Source organism: Scomber scombrus, chromosome 8, assembly GCF_963691925.1.
Source record: "Scomber scombrus chromosome 8, fScoSco1.1, whole genome shotgun sequence".
NCBI lineage: Eukaryota > Metazoa > Chordata > Actinopteri > Scombriformes > Scombridae > Scomber > Scomber scombrus.
Window position 1 is genome coordinate 26,938,027 of NC_084977.1, and position 23,068 is coordinate 26,961,094.

General features: G+C 37.8%; 2 protein-coding genes across 2 annotated transcripts; both read left to right on the forward strand.

Moving 5' to 3' along the window:
• The first annotated feature begins 1,955 nt into the window (after positions 1-1,955).
• On the forward strand, positions 1,956-7,069 carry lamp3 (lysosomal associated membrane protein 3). The gene is made up of 7 exons (XM_062424796.1): positions 1,956-2,094; positions 3,335-3,454; positions 4,079-4,161; positions 4,485-4,610; positions 5,218-5,293; positions 5,511-5,681; positions 6,657-7,069. The coding sequence occupies exons 1-7, from the start codon at positions 2,037-2,039 to the stop codon at positions 6,794-6,796; spliced, it is 774 nt and encodes a 257-aa protein (XP_062280780.1). The 5' UTR covers positions 1,956-2,036; the 3' UTR covers positions 6,797-7,069.
• Positions 7,070-7,767: 698 nt separating this feature from the next.
• mccc1 (methylcrotonyl-CoA carboxylase subunit) lies at positions 7,768-20,677 on the forward strand. The gene is made up of 19 exons (XM_062424258.1): positions 7,768-7,876; positions 8,605-8,648; positions 9,897-10,036; positions 10,219-10,314; positions 10,485-10,606; positions 10,826-10,973; positions 11,078-11,199; positions 11,310-11,421; positions 12,406-12,487; positions 12,597-12,724; positions 12,837-13,020; positions 13,719-13,828; positions 13,987-14,203; positions 14,313-14,399; positions 15,310-15,359; positions 16,197-16,334; positions 16,882-16,989; positions 18,622-18,693; positions 18,868-20,677. The coding sequence occupies exons 1-19, from the start codon at positions 7,821-7,823 to the stop codon at positions 18,997-18,999; spliced, it is 2,148 nt and encodes a 715-aa protein (XP_062280242.1). The 5' UTR covers positions 7,768-7,820; the 3' UTR covers positions 19,000-20,677.
• The last annotated feature ends 2,391 nt before the right edge of the window (positions 20,678-23,068 follow it).

A 23,068-nucleotide genomic window follows, 5' to 3' on the forward strand; every position in this document is an offset into this window, starting at 1 on the left:
ACTCCCCTCATAATTTAGATGGCCATTTTATGTGTGTGTGTATGTGTGCATGCTCAGCGTGTGTGTGTTTTGTGTATTTTAACTGGTACTTTGTCCCTGTCGACCTTTATACCACTTTGATTTCCCCACTGTGGCCTGATGTTACACTCCACATATGGTGAATGTATCATACAGGCCGTGTGTGTGCATTGCATTTGTGCACTTTTACCAAGTGCACTTTCCTGTCACCTGAAGTAAACCAATCACAATCTTCCATGTGTCACTCATAGATAATTGACTCTGCTATATTTAGGGAACTATTTTGGCTCCATCATATGTAGGTCTATATGATTGGCACAGGATGTTGGTCCTTAAAGTGGATATTTTTTGGAGACTATGAACAATTGTAATTCTGTCAAAGATCTCAAAAATCGAGACATCAGCAGGTTTTTAAAAACATAATTCTGCCCTCTGATGGTTATTTATGTGTAATGAAACAGTGTGCTGATCGACACCACAGCTACAAGTATTAATCCCATTAGAGTTGCTACAATTAAGCGATTAATAAGCAACTATTTTAATAATCAATTAGTCAGTAGTGTCAGTTTTCAAGCAAAAAATCCAAAAACCCCTTGCATCCCATGTTTTTCTTTGTCTTAAATTATATAAAATTGAATTTCTTGCTGAATTGACTTTCAGTTTTTGGATGGTTTATCGGATCAAACAACATGACATTTGGGCTCTAGTAAAACTGTGGTGGACATGTTTGACTATTTTATTATATTATCCTGATGATTTGTAGACTAAACAATAGTAAACTTCCAACCTGAGTTCATATCCACTAGGGGTCGCAAGAGAGAGAGAGAGAAAAAAGATTTCTGCTACATTCATTTTTGCTTATTTCTAAAAAAAAATGTCCTCTTATCTTTGCTCCTTATCTTATGAATTGTAGTATAATTTTTACTTCTGCATGACTCTGAGAGATATTCAAATGTAACAAAAGTTATTACTCTGATGTGTGTAGACATGGCTTCATTTTAAAGTGTCACATGCCAGGAACTTCAGAACCACCAATACTTTATAAACCACATAAACTTTATCACCTCCTCAACCACAGAATTCAAACTTGACATCATTAGAAACTCTAACTATTTTTTAAGGTGGGGTGAGTCGTGCAGTCAGGAATGATCTGGTGCTTGTCATTGAGTTTTATGATATTTTTTGGTATGGTATTTTATCATAATTTAGAAATGATTTGAGTCTTTTGCTGTTTTGGATGTATTGTATTGCTCAGTTTTGTGTACTTTTAAAGGCCTGTGTAGATACTGGGAGGAGGAGGACATCTTCTGTCCATGCAGCAGATAAACTTTAAAATAAAAAAATATTAGCTTGAGAGAGGATAATGTGCGGAAAAACAATGCTCGATACACATTATTATCAAAGCTGAGTATTTTTTATATATCTTGAACCATATATGGAACATTTCAACTCCACATTTCTTGTGATTGACAAGTTATATGTCACTCATCTTGAGCTCTACTGTATATGCAGGTTTAAACAAACATTCAGAATTAAGAAAAACACCATCAACCCCATCCTCAATCAGAAAGAAACCACCTGGACTACAGCATATGGCTTTGGTGAGGAGGGTTAATAATATATTATGAAATTTTAAAAGCATTAGTACTTTAACTTCACCATAAGTGAAGTTTTCTATTCAACATTATAACTTTTTATTCAGCAAACCTAACCAGTGACACCTCTAGAAGCACATTAAGTTATGTGTTGACTAACCTTTGATTCAGGGACTGTTCTCACATCAAATGTTTGACAGTTTCAAGTTGTGTGACTGACATGACATCACCATCAGAGGTGCAGCGGCCTCTGCCCCACCTACTCACACTTCACTTCCTCTGCTCAAAATATTTAGGTGTTAACTACATCAACACAGTTTCACATTCACACACCAGATCAGACCACAGCTGCAGCATTTCCATTGTGTTTCAAATCTAGCAGCATCATTTTATTATAGCCTGTTTGATTCTTTTCTAGATACAATGATAAGGAGCTGTGCAGGTGGATGGTGTCTTTTATTCCTGGCTGCCATTTTTCCAGGTAAGTCTGCTAATATTCACAATTTAATTTCAGCATCAGATGTTTGACTTTGAATTCCCATGACAGGCTGCTCGTTGTCTTTTCTCATTTATTTAAACATGTTAATACTTATGGAAGAATTATGAGTTAATGGCAGTGATCAAGGTTTTCCACACTTTGAACTCCCAGTTTTATTGCATTTTTGTCTCAAAAATGAATCACACAACAGTAACGTGATACAGCTTTTTAAAATTAAGCTTCTGTTATGCTTCATGAAAATATTTAAAGGTGAACTGTTTTTCACTTTGCACTCCAAAAACAATCAAATTGCATGTTTAACATTGTTAAATATACTATATCTATACATATATGTATGATGCTGCAGCACCAGTTGAGTTTTTGTCAGGTCAGTGATGGTGAGTCAAATTTCCCAGAAGTAGCTGAGGTGTCTGTTGAGACCGCTGTGGTTTCCTGTCCCACACAAAGAACATTGGTTTACTGACACTTCTGGTGGTCGCATGCTTTCTTTATTTCTCACTCTGTGGTTTATGCAAACAGATCATCTATGAAGATGAATTGAAAAATTGAGCAAATCTATTTTGCCCGATAAACATCTTGCAATGTATTTACATTTGTTTACCTCTATCAATTCATTTTAAAACATCCTGGAAATGGGGGTCTTTAAAGAGAAGAGATGTGTGTCAAAAGGTGTGACAACTTTAACAGAACAGTATCAATGTTTAAAATGATACGTCATGATATTAAATTAATAACGAAAACTTTTGTATTATTATTCTAAACAAATACAAAATGACTGTGGTCAAGACAGTTAGTAGACATTTGGGTGTAAAGTTTGCTTTGTCTTACAAATATAAACCTAGTTTCATCTGTCTTGTTGCAAAGATGAAATTATTTCATTTGTTGATGCATTTCGTTTTGAGACAAAGAAGACAAAATATTGGATGTGGTTTTTCTATCTACTTTGCACTTTTAGCACAATTTGCCACCTCAAGATCATCTCTAAGCTTTGGTTGTATTTACACTGAAGTGAAGCCTTTTCCTGCTTTGTGCTATAAAGAAATGCAGGAGGTTTCCCACCAAAATCCATCCTGGTTCATGTGAAACACTTTCTAAAACCATCCTAAAGACTGCCAAAGCATTGCTAGTTGTAATGTTTTATTGATCTTGAAGTTTTTTTATATAACACATTGTAACAGATGATAAACAGATGATGTGAGTAACAGGTTTCTTCCTCCATCAGGTGTTCACCTCCAGGGAAATGGCCGCTCCACTCAGGCTGCCTCCCACTCTGAACTCCCCTCAGAGGCTCAGATCTACCAGCTGCCGGTCCTGTGGCCCATTGAGACAACTCCTTTCGTAGGTATAAAACATCATCCCCATGTCTTACAAACATACAATCAAGAAATATGTTAGTTACTGCACTCAAGTGTTGCTTCTGGTTGCTGCCAGCTGTCATGCTGATTGGACTGATTTTGTGCAGCCTTTTGAAGATAGTTTGCTTTGTCTGCATATCAAAACTTTGCAAATGTTTGATCAGGACATAATGAGAGATACAAGATTTGAAAAAAGTCAAACTCTGTAGTACAATGATGCAATGGGAGTATAATGCATATAAACTCGTATACCTCATATAAATGCATCATTATGGTACGAGTTTAAGAATAGCTGATCAGTATATAAACCTAAACTGTATTATGTCAGTTATAGTGACAATACATTGAAAGTGACAGAGATTTCATCTTTGTAATGTTGAGTCAAACTACATGAGCCTATATGTCTGGACGATCAAGGTGCACTCAGCAACATTTACAGCTGTATTTTTAGGCATAATCAGTGAGAATTATTTGAGTGCAAAAGCAAAATTTTAAATTTGACACATCCACATTGCGTATGTGTGTGTGTGTGTGTGTGTGTGTGTGTGTGTGGTGTGTGTGTGTGTGTGTGTGTGTGTGTGTGTGTGTGTGTGTGTATTTTTTGTGTGCAGGGACCTACACGGTGGAAAACCATGCTGGGATAACCTGCATCAAAGCCACCATGGGAGTAGAATACATTGTCATCGAAAAGAAGGTTAGAGGGTGTGTGTGTGCGTGTGTGTGTGTGTGTGCGCGCGTGCGTGCATGTGTGTATTTGTGCATGTGTATGCATCTGTCAGGGTCAGACATTTTTGAATATTGATGTGCATGCTTGCCTCTGTGTGTGTATTGGTGTCATTTTCTATAATTTCAGCACTTTTTGCAGTAAGTGTGTGTTTGTGTCAGCGTTTCTTTGTGAGGTGGTACAAGTCGGTTTCACTGTTCAAACTGTAAAAATCCAAAACAACCATGCTAAGGAGAGATTTTTAAATGACACTGTCTTGTGATATCAAGTATTTCTCTCTTGTGTGTATTCAGAAGTCCTGGTATTTTAACCTGGACCCCTCCAGAGTCATAACCAATGGTCTCTGTGGCAAAGACACTGCTGTCCTGTTTCTCACTCTGCCGGGTTATGCTGCCAGTCTGCAGTTCACCTTCAAAAAGGTACAACAACACATTAAACAACATAATGCACATGTTCCCCTATGTGTAGAGTCTGCATGTGTCTAGTTAAGCCAACATTTGTCTTTTTATTTGCACCTATGGAAAAATGTGGAAGCAAAATGTGACACTGTGGTTACAGTGTACAGCAGAAAACAAAAAAGTCCAGATTTGCAAAATGAACCACATTCACAGTTTGATGGCCATACATTTCAGCCATTATGAAAGCAGATGAGATATTGATCTTTCAACTCTAGTAGAATATTCGTTTAAAAATAAGTCTGCAAAAGTGCTGAAAAAACATTTTTAAAAGTTCAGATCAGCACATAAAGAGATATGTGTCCATGTCAAGAGAAACAGTGACATTTCTCCTTCAAGAAAATGTTGTCTTTTGTTCTTTATGGAAACTAAATAAATATTCAACACATATTGTTACCATATATGTATTATTTTCATCCAAGAACACCATACATTCACACAGAACCCCTGTGAGTCTTTCAGATACATATCAAGATCAAAATGTTCACATCAAATCATGAAATGTTTGTTCACTTGTTTAAAAATGTGCAGATTTCTGAATCTGCTTCATTTTTCTATATTTTGTCCTCAGGGAGCGACTCTCGACTTCTACGTCACTGACTTGGCTGCTCACCTGTCTCCTCGGCCTGTCTGCCTGGGATGTGCCAGTAAGACCTCAGAGAGAGAGAGAGAGAGAAAGAGAAAGAGAGAGAGAGAGAGAGAGAGAGAGAGAGAGAAGGGGGAGAGTGAGAGAGAGAGAGAGAGAGAGAGAGAGAGAGAGAGAGAAGGGGGAGAGTGAGAGAGAGTGAGAGAACGACAACATACAGCTTCTATTTCTGATTTGGAACAATAACCTGTTTGTCATTTTAATGTCTTCCCTCCCAGATAAGACTTACTCAGGTTCAATAACACATGACAAGCTGTTTGCAGCAGGCGATGGACAGAGCTTCAAGTGCAGTTCTGTGAGTCTGCTTCCGACCTCTTCGGAGCTGAGGATCAAGCTGGTTCACTTACAGGTGCAGGCCTTCAGGGTGCCAACATTCCTGTATGGACAAGGTGACTGAACTGATGATTTAGTGTAGGGGTAAACAATAAGGCAGCTTCAGTCTGGTGCACAATTGATCTAATTAATATATTTGTTCTTTGGAAGGGGAGTTATAAGTAAATCCGGGCTTGCAGACACATTGAAGTTGCATGTGTAGGCTACTGCTTGATCAGAGAATTCAAAAGCAGTGTGATTCTCTGATCCCTTCACAGCTGAGCATAATAATCTTGTTGTGCTTCCTCTCTGCTGTTCAACACACACAGAGAAGCGCAAGAATGTGAACGCCAGTTTTGCACGGGTTTCAATGCATAAACACACATTTTCATATAAAGAATATAAACCTCTTTGGGTTTTGAGCTTATTTTCTGCAGCAGGATCACACTTTGTTCTTACTTTTAGTGGTGGATAAAACAACCTCATTGGTAGCTTTACTGCTCTGCTTATTAGTGTCTCAAGTATTTTAAGGGAATACAAAGGGGGCAACCATTTATGCTGTCATGACAAATCTAATTTCTAAATCGGGATGGTTTAAAATAAGGGCTGCAACCCCTGCTTTATGTCAGGTTTTATTGTCTTTATTTCTATCAGACATCTGTGCCAGGAACAGGAAGGGAAAAAAACTGGAAAGGGTGGTTTGTGACTCTTTTTATTGATTAAAGAGGCATGCCTGTCTGCGATAATTTACCCCACTGGACTGTGTTTAAGAACAGTGTGATTCTGAGTCGTAAATTTGACCTAAAACTGTTAAGTGTAGTCCTGCGCAAACATGAATGATGTGACACAAAATTGATTTAGCTAGCAGTAAACCTTCCTGTTCATGTGGTTAATGAACGAAACACTTGAACAAAGTGCTCGTAACGTGGTCGATGTGAGTGTGCAAACATTGCTATAACTTCTAATACCACAAAAGTGATGCAGATTCTGAGTGAATATATGACATCTTTCTTTCTTTCTTTTAATCCTCCTCCTCTTTGCTTGTTTTTCAGAGGTGGATTGTTGGACTGATTTTTACAAGGAGCTCATTCCCATCATCATTGGGGCCACAGTGCTGACCCTCGTTCTGACCGCTTTGCTGACCTTCTTGCTCATCAAAGACCGCCACAGAACAGGCTACGTGAGGATTTGAGTCTGATGTGAACCTGGATGCAGATTATCTTCACCTCAAAGACCACTCCAACCACAGTTACCATCACAAAAAGTTCTCAGATTTTCTCTCTTTAATTAGTATTTGACTTTTTCCTCAATAGATTTGTCTGATATCATCTTATACAGAACTCATGTCTGTAAATGCAAACAGTAGACCTATTATTGAACTTTTACATTTTTTACTTTTTACATTTTTTTTTGCATTGTCTTTGTAACTCTTAAGTACCTTAATTTCATTTTGCATTTCATTTGTCTTTTGTCCAATGCTGTTAGTTGTAACATCCTGATTTGTTGTATATTTGGCAGTTGTTTAATAAAAAGAGAAGTGCTGAAAACTCGAAGCATAGCATTTGTTTCCATAACACTACAAATATAAATCAAACAGACTATTGTATAATGTTATTTATCACAATAAAAAAAGTCTTTAGATGCATCTTAAAATTATCAGCCGTCTCAACCTGTCTAATGACCCCTGGCAGGCTGTTCCAGAGCCGAGGGACTTACAGAAAAGATACACATCCACATACATTCACACACAATAAATACTTCTTATGAAATATATGTTTATTTATTTTTTTTAACTGCAAAGGATATATAATTAAAAAGTTTTGATGAAGCCAGTTTAGTCGTTAATGTCTCATGTCTGCCACCTGTTTAACAGAGAGAGAAACGCCGCCCTCTGCTGGTGAGTTTCAGTCACTGCAGCTTCTTCCCCACCTCCATTTCGCCTTCTCCTATTGGCTGTCGACACTACGAGTCCTTGTAAAGTTCATAAATAACACACACAAAGTTTTTACATGTATATATTATCGTTTAGTAGATTTTATAAGTGCAAATGTGATATTTAGCTGCTTTAATATATCTTATTGTTGTACGTTTAGTGGTTTGATGCAGTAATAAGTTTTTTTATGAGTTGTTTATTCAATTACGGCTTCGCCTTTTTTTTCCTCCTCAGGGTGCCAGTCACTAGGTTAGCAGTCAGCTAGCCGCATCAGCTGTGAGCTATGGCTGCTGTTATCCTAAGTTTCCCAACTCTGCAGGGTCTGAGGATATTTACACAGTGAGTACATGCAAGCGTCATGACTGCAATGATCATATCTCACACAGGCTGACAGTATCTTTTACCTCTTTGATATTTAGTGTCTGTTTTAATGTTAGCTCAGCAGCTAACAAGTCTGCAAAGCCAGCCAATGTTTGTTTTTTTAGGTTGTATATTGTATATTAACTAACATACCGGTGCTCATCAACGCAGGCCTGATTAAAGGCATACTATTTGTCCTCTTAACATCAACATGAGCATTAAATGTTTTGTCATTTTTGCAGCTGCTGGATCAGATAATAACTGAGCAAGGTTAAATAAAGGTAGCAGACTGACAGCTAGCGTGGCTAATGTTTCATACAACACTTGTGCTACCATCCTTCATTTGATACAAGCAGTTCATTCAGTCACAGAGGCTGGAGACAGTCAAGGACCTTAAATGAACTTTAAAACATTTTTTTCTTGCAGGAATAATTACTGAGCATTAGTAGATCCATTCATAATGCATTTAAAGTGTAAGTGATGAGGACCAAAATTCACAGTCCTCCTTTTTATGCAAACATGTGTTTAAAAGTTTATCTGAAGCCAGTAGTGTCTTTATTGTTATTGCAGGTATACAATTAAACTTAATTTGATCAGTCCAATTGCAGCATAAAAATAGAAAATATATAGACGTAATGCTAGCACACACACAGTCATGTAGAAAATGAATTGTACACAAGTTGTTAACATTTCTCTCCTCTCCTCAGAAAACTGTCATGGACCAAAAAAAGTGTGAGGCTTGTTTCAGGAGGTGAGTGATTAAAGTGCTCTTTGCCATATTTCAGGTTATCATGACACAATTTGCTGTCTTGTATGTGAAACTCTAAATAAATCAGTTTAGGGTTTGGGTAATAATTTAATATTTTTATTATTATTATTATTATTATTATTATTATTATTATTATTATTATTATCATTATTATCTAGAGACTTGCAGCAGAGTTTTATTGGGTTGAAAGTTTTAATCTCTAAAAGTTAAGTGAGGATACTTTCAAAATGATGCCATGAATAGTTATTTACCAATGAACTTATGCAAAGTTCAGTAAACATTCATTCATTCATTTATTCAGCGTTGCCTTTAAAGCAGCACCAGTTCTCCTTGGTACACCTGCTCACAGTGTTTAAAGGTTCTAGGCATCTCATTTGTTAATGCATCTTGGAGAATTTGCCACAATATTCTGTAGATTTACTTTTTAGGCTGTCATTGTTTCTTCTGCCTCTTTATGTGATCCCACACTGACTCCATCATGTGGAAATCAGGGCTCTGTGGAGGCCCAACCATCTGTTGGAGAACTCCTCGTTCATTTTGTAGCAGAAGATAGTTCTTTATGACTGTGGCTGTATGTTTTGGGTCGTTGTCATGCTGTAGAAAAAAATAATTTGGGACTGATGAGACACCTTTGTGGTGGAATTCCATTATGGATAAGAATCTAAAGTTATGTACAGTGCTTTGTAAAAGAGCCTAAATCTTTTGCAGAGTACTGAAAATCATGTTATCATTTACTAAATATATGTTTACCAGCTGAATTATGAGGAAACTGTCATTAATATTAGTTAATAAACTTTATGTTACATTTGAAAACTTGTAATGCATTACAGTGGAACAACACTGTCAACGCTTCAATAGCTTCAGTATTTTGATATGAAATTCTTTATGTTAACATGGGAAAAAAATCTTTATTACTGTTGTGATCATTATTTCAATCACCCAGTAGTAGGAAGTCTTAGTGAGCTGAGTTGGGAGATTGTCAGTGATTTAAATATGATCTTTCTTTCAATATTTGTCCTTATTGTTGATAGGAAACAGTCATTGTTAAGAAAGTACTTATTTCTAGGAGAGTGATGCTTACAGAAGAGTTTTCTGCACATGTTGTAGATGGTAATAATACTGCATGTAGCTGCAGTTATAGAATATGGCTCCAGACTTCAATTTACATTTTCATTTAAAGAACAACTTTGAAATAATAAAAAAAAACACTGTCTGCTGTTTCCTGTGCAGGGGTCGGGAGAATAGAGAAGGTGCTGATAGCCAATCGAGGCGAGATAGCGTGTCGTGTGATGCGCTCAGCCAAGAAGATGGGCGTCCGCTCTGTGGCTGTGTACAGCGAAGCTGACAGACACTCCATGCATGTGGCCATGGTGAGAGGCTGCAAACTTTTTCTTTTTTTCTGTCTTCTGTTTTCTTCCACTCTCTATGCAGCTGCTTTTTAAAAACACAATGAGACATTTTTCTAAAACTATTTGCTACTTATTACTATTTTGAAATTTGCTTTATTTACATTCAGTTATAAATGGTGTGTTTTTCTTTGGTTGTTTTGTAGGCAGATGAAGCCTACCACATTGGGCCTGCAGCCTCCCAGCAGAGTTACCTCTCCATGGAGAAAGTTTTGGAGGTGGCCAAGAAGTCTGGATCTCATGTGAGTAATCATGTAAAAGCTTTTGTGAAAGAAGATCCTGGGAATTGATGCTTTCATTTGCTATTAATCCTGCTGAAAGGAGAACAATTTTTAAAAGAAATCTGTAATAGTCATGTTTCAGTTTGACATTGTTACACTTAATGTTTTAATAATCGTGTGTGTGTGTGTAGGCGGTCCACCCTGGCTATGGATTTCTGTCAGAAAACACAGAGTTTGCAGAGGCGTGTAAACAGGAAGGAATCATCTTCATTGGACCACCTTCCTCTGCCATCCGAGACATGGGTATTAAGAGGTAACACACACACACACACACACACACACACACACACACACACACACACACACACACACACACACACACACACACACACACACACAACACACACACACACACACACACACACACACACACACACACACACACACACACACACACATCATTAAATTAGCTTCATCCTTTCCAAAAACTCTTGTATTTGGCAATTGATTTATTGTTTTGTCTTCTTTTCAGCACTTCCAAACACATCATGTCAGCTGCCGGGGTGCCAATCATTGGTGGTTACCATGGAGAGGACCAATCAAATGAGAGGCTGCAATCAGAGGCTGCCAAGATCGGCTACCCTGTGATGATCAAGGCAGTCCGTGGAGGAGGAGGGAAGGTGACACGACATGGAAGAGCCTAAATAACTTAAACAAAGTTATTTCAGTGAATACAAAATAATATTGTGTGTGTGTGTTTGTGTGTGTGTGTGTATGTGTTTAGGGGATGCGTATTGCACGGTCAGACTCAGACTTCTTAGAGCAGTTGGAGTCGGCGAGACGAGAGGCCAGAAAATCCTTCAACGATGACGTCATGCTGGTTGAGAAGTTTGTAGAGGATCCCAGGTAACACTCACATGCTTAAATATTGCCAAGCGATCTACTTCCTTGTTATTTTTGTGACATAAAAAAGATAATATCATTCTTTTATTTCTTCCTCTGTCTCTGTGCCTCAGACATGTGGAGGTTCAGGTGTTTGGGGACACGCACGGTAACGCTGTGTATCTGTTTGAGAGGGACTGCAGCGTCCAAAGGAGACATCAGAAGATCATAGAGGAAGCACCAGGGGTGAGTGTGTGTGTATTTAAAGAGTTGGCCATGTGCTATCACTGAAATACTCACATTTGAAACACACTTGATTTAAAAAGAATTTTTAAGGTTGATGTGAATAGACTGCATGTATATAGCGTTTTTTCACACACACATTCATACACTGAGAGCACAGCCATCCCGAGCAATTTGGGGTTCACTATCTTACCCAAGAACATTGCAACATGCAGACTGGAGGAGCTGGGGATCTGACAGCTAATCTTCTACCAGAATGTGCACAAATCAGACTCAACCTGTCCGAGTTTGAGTGAATTTAAATTCTGTAATTGCAATCAGTTACTAAAATAAGTCAAGATTTTGCTCCATCCAGCTACCAGGTGCCTGAGTTCATCACACATCACACACACACAGCAGTGTTATGGTTAGTGCTACATAGTAGAGAATATTATGTATATTTCTGTGCAGCATTCACACTAGTTTCTTTCTCATGTAGATTCTTTGTATGTCACAAACACTGCAATGCTGTCTAATATTAAGGATGTATATCATGTGTGGACTGTGTTATTGTGTTGAAGTTTTATGTCCACACTGCAAACCAGTTTCCCTCGAGGATAATCATTAAGTTAATCCAACTTTTTCCGAATAGAAAGTTAGAAAATTGTCTAAAAAATGATTTCATAAAAAGGTTGGCAACCTCGATTATCAAACATGTCTCCCATTGTGAGCGAGTGCAAACAGGCAAACTGTGAAAACCAATATTTGTATTATAAATGCTTCTCTTGAGTCCCATTCACAAAGAAAAGCTCTTAGTAAGGGGACATGAGAAATGCCAAAATGCAACTGCTGCTTTTAAGTAAGAAATCTTCTATGTGTACCATTTATGATAACAATAGAAAATATAATAGGGAAAGTGGATTCATGCTGTGAAACTTTCAGGGCTTTAATCACTTGAATGTGTTTGTTTTTTCCTTGTTTTGACTAAATGTTGTTCATGTTTTTCAGCCTGACATTAGTCCTGAGGTTCGGAGGAAACTCGGAGAGGCAGCAGTCAAAGCAGCTAAGGCTGTGAACTATGTAGGAGCAGGTGAGGCATAAACACACACACACACACACACACACACACACACCTGCATATCCACCTCACCCTAAATTCCCACCCAAACCTAAAAAGTGGTGTTATTTTTTCTGTGTAGGTACGGTAGAGTTTATAATGGACGCTCAGCATAACTTCTACTTCATGGAGATGAACACCAGGCTGCAGGTGGAGCATCCCGTCTCTGAGATGATCACTGGCACTGACCTGGTGGAGTGGCAGCTCAGGGTGAGGGAAAAGTGAACTTTATTCCTACCGTTCAAGCCAAATGCAAGAAAGAAAAGTTTAGATTTAAGTCAAACTGACAAGTTAAAATCTTTGCTTACCTGCTCTCCTCCAGGTGGCAGCAGGGGAGCGCCTGCCTCTCCTCCAGGATGACATCATCTTGAATGGGCACTCGTTCGAGGCTCGTATATATGCAGAGGATCCAAATAACGACTTCCTCCCGGGGGCGGGGCCTCTGCTGCATCTCTCCACCCCTCCAGCGGACCAACACACACGCATAGAGACTGGAGTCAGAGAAGGTAGGACGTCAAGATCGAACTCACAGATCCTGTTTTTACAGATAGTTTTCCATTCTTCATGTAATAACTCTTATAACTTTTATGGCCGATAAGACAAAATAAAACACAAAAAAGACATAAAATCACATGAAATCAATGACTGATCGATAAGAAATTAGAGGGCTGAAACAACAGCAAGAGTGCTCAAACACTGACTGGTCTCTATTCATTTGTTTCTTTCTTTGTTGTCCTTAAGGTCTGATTTGTTTGTACAATCAAGGCATCAAAAGAAAATACAGGGAGGATGAGTAAATAGAAAGTTAATTATCGTTGTACCAAACTGTGAGCACTGTGGCTGCCAGTATGTATGTACAGCTGTGTGTGTTTTAGGGCTGCAACTTCTAATTATTTTCATCATAGATTAATTGTACGGAATATGAAATGCAATAGAGTTGTGAAAAACGCCCATCTGAGTTTCTCTGAATTAAAGGTTTTAAATGTCTTGTTGTGTCCGACCAACAGTCAAAAACCTGAATATATTAAAATTTACAATAAAAAAAAAAGAAAAGCAGCAAATCCTCACATTAGAAAAACTGGAACCAACAACTGTTTGGTGTGTCTGCTTGAAAAATAAAATGAATAGTTGCAGATTATTATTATTTTTTCATCAATTAATGAGTTGTTGCACCTTTCATTGTATTGTGTTTGTTTGTTTTCAGGGGACGAAGTGTCTGCTCATTATGATCCGATGATCGCTAAGCTGGTGGTGTGGGGAGAGGACCGATCTGCTGCTCTAAAGAAGCTGCGGTACTGCCTACGACAGTACAATGTAAGACGCTCAAATGATGTTTTGCATGTCATACAAATAAGTGAATTAATGTAATAATATTAATTATTAGTTAATTGCCAGACACCACATACATGCCAAAATCCCCAGAGTTCATGTTTCCTTGCGTTCACCTTTCTTTTCATCCTTCCTGCCCTCAGATCGTGGGTCTGAACACTAACATAGACTTTTTGCTGAGTCTGTCGGGTCACCCCGAGTTTGAGGCCGGTAATGTGACCACCAGCTTCATCCCTCAGCACTACGCTGACCTCTTCCCCACACCGAAGGCTCCCTCTGGAACGACGATCTGCCAGGCGGCCCTGGGCCTGCTGCTACAGGAGAGGACACACACACAGGACTTCACACAGATCTCCACCGGTGAGGAGATAAGATGCTCTTTGTAATGACACATGATTTGTAGGACACATTTGAGCTGAAAAAGAAATACTATACTATATATAAGTACATGTGTTTATATGATTTCCAGATCCCTTCTCTCCATTTGGCTCCAGCAGCGGCTGGAGACTCAACGTACAGTTTAACAGAAACATGACACTACAGCTGGGAGATAAGAGTAAGTAGCAGTCATGCAGGTTTACCTTTGCTGCCCTCTGGTGTTCAGGACTGTAAGGAGGAGGAAGAAAAGGAAAATAAGATGGAGAACAAGATCATAAGTGTTACAACAGCTGAGAAACTTTTTTTCCCCCCAATAAGTAACAGTAGTTAAGTCTAATGAATGCAAGACAGACGGACACTGTCAGCTTCAGAGCCTTTAGATCAGAAAGATTCAGAAAGTGCTCATTTATTCAAAAAATGTGAGAAAGAGGAGAAAAATATCCATCAGATTCCCAGAGCCTACGGTGACCTCGTCAGATTGCTTGTTTTGTCCGACTAACAGTCTGAAACCTAAAGAATTTAAAAATGAAAAGCAGCAAATACTAAAATTTAAGAGGCTGGAACTAATGAATGTTTGGCGTTAACAACATTATTGTTGATTAATTTTCTGTGGAGCGTGTCTGAGTCTTTGGTAGTGTTGGCGGGTAACCAGGATCATGTGAGACTAATGGATTTCAATATTTTCAGATTAATGTTTGATGATTGTTTAGAGGAAGCTTTAATTAAAGTCCCATTGTGTTTTAAATTAGGTGAAGAGCTGATATGTTAGTTATAAACAGCAGGTCAGGACAGTTTGGATGAACTGTGGACTCACAACTGCGGATATGATTCATTTAATGACTATTTGAGTAATTAAATTTAGGACTGGTCTGTTTTATGACAGTCAGTTAATGAACTCCTATTCATTATTCAATGTTCTTATTAAAAATTGTCAGTGGGAAGCCAAAAATAAGCCCAATGGCTGCTGCTGTGTTAGTCTGATGATCATGATAAAGCTCAGCTGAAGCATCAGCGTTAAGTTTCTTCCATGTTTTCTGCCTTTATTAATTACAAACCTGTTATTAAAACATTTGTTTCTGTGTTTTTAGAAGTTCATGTGGTCGTCATATACAACAAAGATGGAAGCTACACTATGCAGGTAGGCTACAAAAACAGTTTTACACAACTTTATTGATAAGGCACTTGGTTTTCTTATTTAAACTGATTTTGAAGGCAAATCTTTTGAAGAGGCAGATCATTTTAAACATCTGCACATGATATTATTGTATTATAATGATAAAATAAACTCAAAATCGACCTGTTCAGTGTGTTTATATTATTTTTATTCTATGTTATTATGTTTGTTTTGATGTTTTAAACTTTTGTTCTACTTTATTTTAAGTTTTATCTTCTTATACATTTTATTCATGTTTTTTCTCTTTTATCTCTTTTTTCTCAACATAGTTTTAGTATAGCTTTTATTAAACTTTATCTTTTACTTCATTTTACTTTTATTTTGTCTTTTTTATCTATTTTAAACCCAGTTTTTTAGCAACTATAAGGCTCTTTTAACTACATTAACCTGAATGAAAGGGGCTATATAAATAAGGGTTTATTGACCATAATAACTATTTGTATAGCACCTTTCATACAAACAACAAAGCTCAAAGTGCTTTACACAAAATAACTTGGATGAAATAGTTTTTTAATATTAAACGAAATAGAAATAATAAAACCAAGTTAATAAAAATTATACCTTATAATTGATAAGGCATTTATTATACATTGATTATAAGAAAAGAAAAGCTCAAATAGTATATGGAGTCCTACATGCAGTAATAATGGTGACATTTAGTTGTATTAATGGTAGTAATAGTCACAGTATGAGCAGCAGGAGGATTATTGGTCATATTTGGGTAAATATATCATTGGTAAGAGTAACAACAGGAGGTAAAACAGCAGTTCAGATCAGTAATTATATATTTTGTTCTCTCAGGTTGGTGAGGAGTCGTACCATGTGACGGGGGAGCTGGAGATGGAGGACGGAGCTTCATTTCTGCACTGCTCCGTTAATGGAGTGAAGTCTCGTCCCAAACTGGTGATCCTGGACAACACGGTGCACCTGTTCTCCATGGTACGTCCCCGCTGAACCACTGCTGTCACCAATATAAAAACACTGCATGGCTGACCTGAATGTAAATGATGACAGAGACCTTGCATCTCTTTTCCCCACATCTCATCTGCATCTGCTTTGCATTGTACTATTCTAAGTCATTGAACCCAAGGACATCATTGAAGAGGGATTTACTGCTTATGATCTGCAATTTAAAGTCACAAGAGGCAGAAATTTGTGACTTTTATGTGATTAAAATAATCAAAAATTAAAGTAATAGTGTTGTAAAAACCTTGTCTTGTAGTTTTATAGCCAACTTACTGCAGGTTCATTTGTCCAAATAAAGGATTCTGTACAAAGCTGTAAATCCACGCTTTCCCCAAGTCGATTTTAAAGATAAATACACTTCACCTGCCACTGCTGACTGAGTGTGTCTCTATTTCTAGTCTTCATCATCCATCATTTGTTAAACCCGGCGACTGGAGACAAACACTCAATAATAAAGCCGTTTGAATCCTCTCACCACTGTCAGCTCTGTTTTTTTGACATCTTTATGGTTTTTCTGCAGGAGGGGAGCGCCGAGGTGTCTATTCCTGTGCCGAAGTATCTGGCCGGTGTGAGCGGCTCTGGGGCTCAGGGTGGAGCAGTGGCCCCCATGACTGGAACCATAGAGAAGGTGAGTTTGTTCTCACTACATTGTGATTTCACGTTTGCCAAACTAGTCGTCAAATTACAGGAAATGTCTTAAGTTGAGGGAAATTAAACTTAACTTAATGAAAATTTTAAAAATGGTGATATAAGTAGGAATTTTCCATTGTCAGATACTGACATTGTTGCGAGCTAGAGTCAGCTAGTATAAGTGTGAATTGATGAATAGGTGAATAATTACAACTTAATTGGTGAATCAGAGTAATTTACAAAGTGCTGAACATAAGGTAGAGTAAAAAATCGACATAAACTGCCAAGCTAAGTTATAAAAGAGACTGATGACAGATTCAGAACATAATGAGCTCCTTTATTGCACAGATTTAATTGGTTGTGGGAAAAACTAAAAAGGCCTTAGCCAAATGATTGTAGACACCATTTAGTCCAGTCAGGCATCGTTTATATACTGTGTGTTGGGGCTCAGCAGCGCAGCACCTCGCAATGGAGGAAGGTTTCTTCAGATTTTGTGATAATGAATCTGAAGTGTAATCTCAAAAATAATGAGTACTATGTGAAAAACACAATGACATTAAGCAGGATGGTAATTCCTCTTTTTCATGTATGTGTATATTATGGTGCTTTAAAATCAAAGTTGTGCTGTTTTTAGATTAACTGCAAGTTTCATAATGTCTGACAAAGTACCTGTATGAAGAGTTTTTTCCTCACTGTAACCATTCCTCCTGCTCATACTTACCAGTAAGAGTTAATATGCTTCCAGTTTAAGTGACAAAATCCACTCCTCTTCTGTGCAAACATTCATAAGCTCATATGAGGCTTCTGCAGTCTGATTTAAACTAATCAAGTAGATATCTTTCAGAGTTAGTGTCTCTTTAACATGAAAATCCTTCTTTGTGTAACATTCACTGCACACATCTAACATCTAATAAAAAATGTTGTACTAAAGAGACAAATCTGCTTGATTTGACTAATCTGACTGCTGAAGCCTCACACTAACTTCAGATAACTTTTAAATACATTATTGCACGGAACAAATCTGCATTTTCTTCCACTAAAATCACATTTTGAAGGGATCTTCTAATTGTCAGCTAAACCTGCTTCATTGTTCAGAACGGCACCTAACTATTGCTTTAAAATGAACTGGGAAAAATGTGAACTAGTCCTTTAAACAATACATAACTGTGACAATGATGCTTTTGCTTCCCGCTACAATAGCCAGTTAATTATTGAAACAAACTGCTTCCAACATACTTTATAAATGATTTGAACACAGCTTAACGTTTCATTGCAGTAAGTATCTCTGTTGAAGAAATGCTGCTCTGTTTCACATCACCTCCACTTTCTTTATCATTTTATTCTATGAGGACAACCTATGAGTGTATTACTGTTTATCTAAACCATGCTGGCAGCCAGGGTAATGAAACTGAAATAGAAATGATAAAAGCAGACCGGCTGCCAGGTTTTCAAAAAGCCAACGAGAATTTTTACAGCAGTCTAATCAAGAAATAATAAAGGCACGATTAAGCTACTCATTATCCTTGAGTGACATTATGAGATTATGAGAATTATGATAAGTACACCACTGACTTTCCTTTATATTGAAACAAATAGACATCATAAGTGTTCTGTTTTGTGGTGCGTTCAGGTGCTGGTGAAGGCAGGAGACAAAGTGAGCATCGGAGACCCGCTGATGGTCATGATCGCCATGAAGATGGAGGTGAGGCAGTCCTGCTGGCTCCATCTTTGTCTCTCTCACACACACAAACACACAGTCACACACATACATGCTGACCTTTTAACCAGCAGTCTATCTCTAATGTAGTTATACACACACACTGCGTCTCCGCCGAGTGTGCCGATGTTGATCTATGGCTTGTTATTGTCTCTGCAGCACACGATCCGGGCGCCCAAGTCAGGCGTGATCAAGAAGGTTTTCTTCACTGAGGGCTCTCAGGCCAATCGCCACGCTGCTCTGGTGGAACTGGAAGAGGAGGGGGAGGATAACGGGGACGGTGGCCAGTAATTGCAATTAAACACATAATCAAACCCACAAAAAAAACAAAAAAAAACACCACACAGACACAGAGGCAGATAGGAGAGAGCCAGAACGAGTTACTGTGACTAAATGAGGGGGAGGGGGGGTCGGCATCCATCACTTGATTCATTTATATGTCTGAAAATGTGAGTCAGTACCACCTGAGTGGGGCGAGTCTGGCTCAGTCTGGAAGGGGATGAGACAAATATTTTGTCATTTTGCCCAAAATGCATTTAAAGAAGATTGAAAACAGCTTGAGAGACCTGAAATGTCACTTTGGGAAAAGACTCGCATAGAAACGGTCATTAAGTATTTAATTCACATAAATGTACAGTTGCCTTTCACACAACAGAGGATTGCCTTTATGTTGATTGTAGAAATATTAGTTTCTTCTTCTTTTCTTTGTTGTGAGTTTAGTTTTTTTGCAGAAATCATTGAATCTGGCTTTTCTACGTCTGTGTTTGTAGAATATTTCTTTTCCCCCAAGTCTTCCCTTCTCTGTGTTGGTTTCTGTCAGCGGTGTTGGGTATTTCATTATCTGTATGGACACACTGTACTACTTTTTTTCCCTTATTTTTTTTAACACAGTAAAGTTTGTCAGCAAATCTGAGGCAGAAGATACTGAGTAGGCGGGATGGTAAGTGATAAACAAGACATAAATCTTGCTGAATTATGCCACAGAGGGTTATAGGAATAGTTACTGATAACTTTGGGGAGTGAAAAACTCTCATTCACATTAATATTTGTGTGAAAACTGTCAGCCCCACGTATTGCATTAATGGTTTGTGTATCACCCTGTCTGAGGAAGAAATGCCAGGAGCTGTCCAGTAAAACTTATGCACCTTCAAGCTTGGTGATTTTTACAAGTTTAAGGCTCCAATGCTCCTGCAGAAAATGATTTAACTCTCCCAACACTTGTGTATATATATCATACCTCTTAGTATTACAAAATTAACTCCTTTTGTTTGTTAATTCATTAAAAATGAACATGTTTGGAGCTGCATGATTTTTACTGAGCAGTGAAGACAGGAGAGAACAAGAGGTTGGATGTTAAATTCTGTATTCCAGTTTGTTGCTCTGCAGCTTTTCTGTCCTTCAAGACTGACTCCTTCCAAACTCTCCATCCCTCTTCCTCTTTTGTTCTTGCACTTCTAAAAGCAGTGGCCTAGTTTAACCCTGCAATGTTGCATCATGACGTCTCTTTAGAGAGTAAAGGCAAAAATGCGGCACTGAGAAAGCTCCTTTTTTTTCTAAATCGGGAGGCAGAAAAACACTCCAGAACCACCTTAAAAATCGGATTATTCTCATACAAAGTTTAAAGTCCTGTTTTCAGTGTTTTTTTTGTTTTTGTGCCCTCATCTGAAAAAACCCCTAAAGAATGAAATGTCGGTCACGAATGGCTTTTACCAGACAGATGGTTTGCCTGTGTGTAAATCCACTGTCATTCCAAGTGATTTATTCGCACAGTCGACATGTGAACTTGACCTGTTTGAGCCGATCGCTCTCCTCTTACTAACTGTGTGCTACGAGGCCTTGTAGACTAAAACTGATCATTTAAACACCTGTGTTCATTTTCTGGCTTACTTTGTAGATGTAAAGTAGATGATTTTTTTAAAAAGATGATTTTTGGAGTGGTCAAATACTGTAATAAACTTTTGTGAAAGTACATATAGCTTTATGTCTTACTTGATGCATTTCAAACTGTTAGGAGGTAATTTAAAGTGACTATAGCTTTTTCAACAACTTTTGCTGGCCAATGAGACCTGTTGAACTGTCTGTGTGGGCAGTGTTGGAGAGTAACTCCTGACTCCTGACACCTCCTAGCTTTGCTTTGTTGCACCTGTTAAGGCAGGAAAGCGTTGTCATGTAATCGCAGAGCTCTGCCCCGCTTCACCTTGGAGGTGTAATCAGCCAGAATAAATGAAAACACCTGTGAGGCTGTGCAGCACCTTCAATGCTGCGTGTGTGAAAAATCTAGTCGGAGAAGTGAAATAGGGAGAGCTGCTACTAATTGATGCAGTGTGAGTGTTAACTGGAGATGTAATTAACCTCCACAGCTCAGCAGCTAAACCTTTTTAAACCTTTGTGTTCCTGTGAGAAATGGCTGTAGAAGCTGAGCAGCTGTGCAGAGGTTAAAAAGGAGCTGCACCAAACTGGTTAGCTGGTTTTTTTTTATAATCAGGACTGCCAATAGCTTTATTATAAATTCATTGTTTGTTTGATGAATTAACCAGATAAGCAATTAGTCTATAACATATCACAATAGTTGCAATTGTGTTTTATTTATTAAATAAGGCATTATGAAATAAATGAATACAGGCTAAATGAGTATAATCAGGAGATGGTGAAATATTCCAATTATTTATTAAGATTCAGTGTGTTGTGATTATTACATTTTAATTTATCGAGCTGTTTTTCAAGATTAATGTGTATTTCTTATGTCTCTCCAAAGTTTCTTTACTTTGTGACAACTTCACGATGCAGGTTTTGTCCAACTAACAGTCAAAAAGCTAAAGATGTACAATTTATCATTCTTATAAAACAAAGATAAACAGCAAATCTTCACATTTGGAAAGCTGGAAGAAGACAATGTTTTAGTTGTGCTTGACGAGTGACTTAAATTGATGATCAAAATAGTTGATTACTCACTTAATTGATCATTTTAAGAGTCATAAAGTACAAACATAGGGGGAAAAAACCCTTCAACCTACTTTTTAATTGAACTTCTCTTTACTTAAAGCCCTTCTCTGATGGTCGTGTAAGACTTGAGAGAAACTGAATAGATCTGTTGTATTAATTGCAGCTACCAGCCTGATATTAAGTCCTAATTGTCCTGTTTTCTCCCTCATTAACTAATCTAGAGATTTCTTCAGTCGCTGCTGTTTTATGTGGTTCTGCTTCCCAGAATTGCATTTAAAAGAGCACTGATGTGAAAGAAATCACTTTATTTTTTAAAGACCAGTTTCTTAAAAATGTATTTATTTCGTAAATAGAACTGCATTTTCATAAACAGCTATGAGACAGTTTTACAGACAGGAGGAGGAAGACATACAGACACAGCAACAGATATCAGTCAACAGAAGAATGATGGCGGGTTATTTAACATGAGGTGATTTATTGACACGAAGAGGGGGGGGGGGATAAATATTATTTCAAACAAACTGACTTGATCCCGCAGCTTTGTGTCCGAGCTGGGCGATGCTGAGTCACAGGACCTTCTGCTGCGGAAAACTGGTCGGTTGACATTTTAATTTAAAGTCGTTTTTTTTAGCTGATTTGATCAAGGAACCCTTTAATTTGATTCAAGTCTGCAAACCGAGGCTCGGCTTTCCAAGAGCATCCGTGCAATGACATCATCTGTCACCTTTTCTTTCATTTCTAATTGATGGTAACTAATGTTGATCACATTTCTTGAATTGAACAGTTTAAGATCAGGCCTCAGGACAAATATCATATTTCACTCACTTAATTTTTGACCAGTATTTCCAGAAGCAGGAATATTTCTGATTTAACTTTTGCTTTTTCTGCCTTTATTTAAAATAAGGTATTCTATTAAACCTGGAGAATGCCTCTGGTGAATGACATGATGATCATCTCTGGTGGATGCTTGATAAAAAATTAATAATTTTTTTTTAATCATGCGGCCAAGTTATCTCCTGCTTCTAGAAATACCTCCAGAGGCCTTGAATCCAAACCGGCTCACTTAGTAATGAAGCTCAGGTGACGTCTGTGCTGCGATGCTTTGGAGAAACAGATCCAGGTTGTTACTTACATCAAAATCTCATCTTTTAAAAGGAAAAAACTGAAATATACTGTATAACAGCAGTAAAAAAGATAACTTTCGTGCCACTTACGGGCTTTATAATTACATCTGATAGTGAAAAATATATCTGCCCCTTCACAGAGTCTGGATAAAAGTGCAATTACAGATCTGCATTTACATGTGAATATTTTATACTATATGAATAAGTTCTTGATGTCTGCTTTGCATCAAAACTGACTGGATGCTTCTTCTGGTTTTCATCATCAGGATAGGAAAGACCCAAAATGTTCAAAC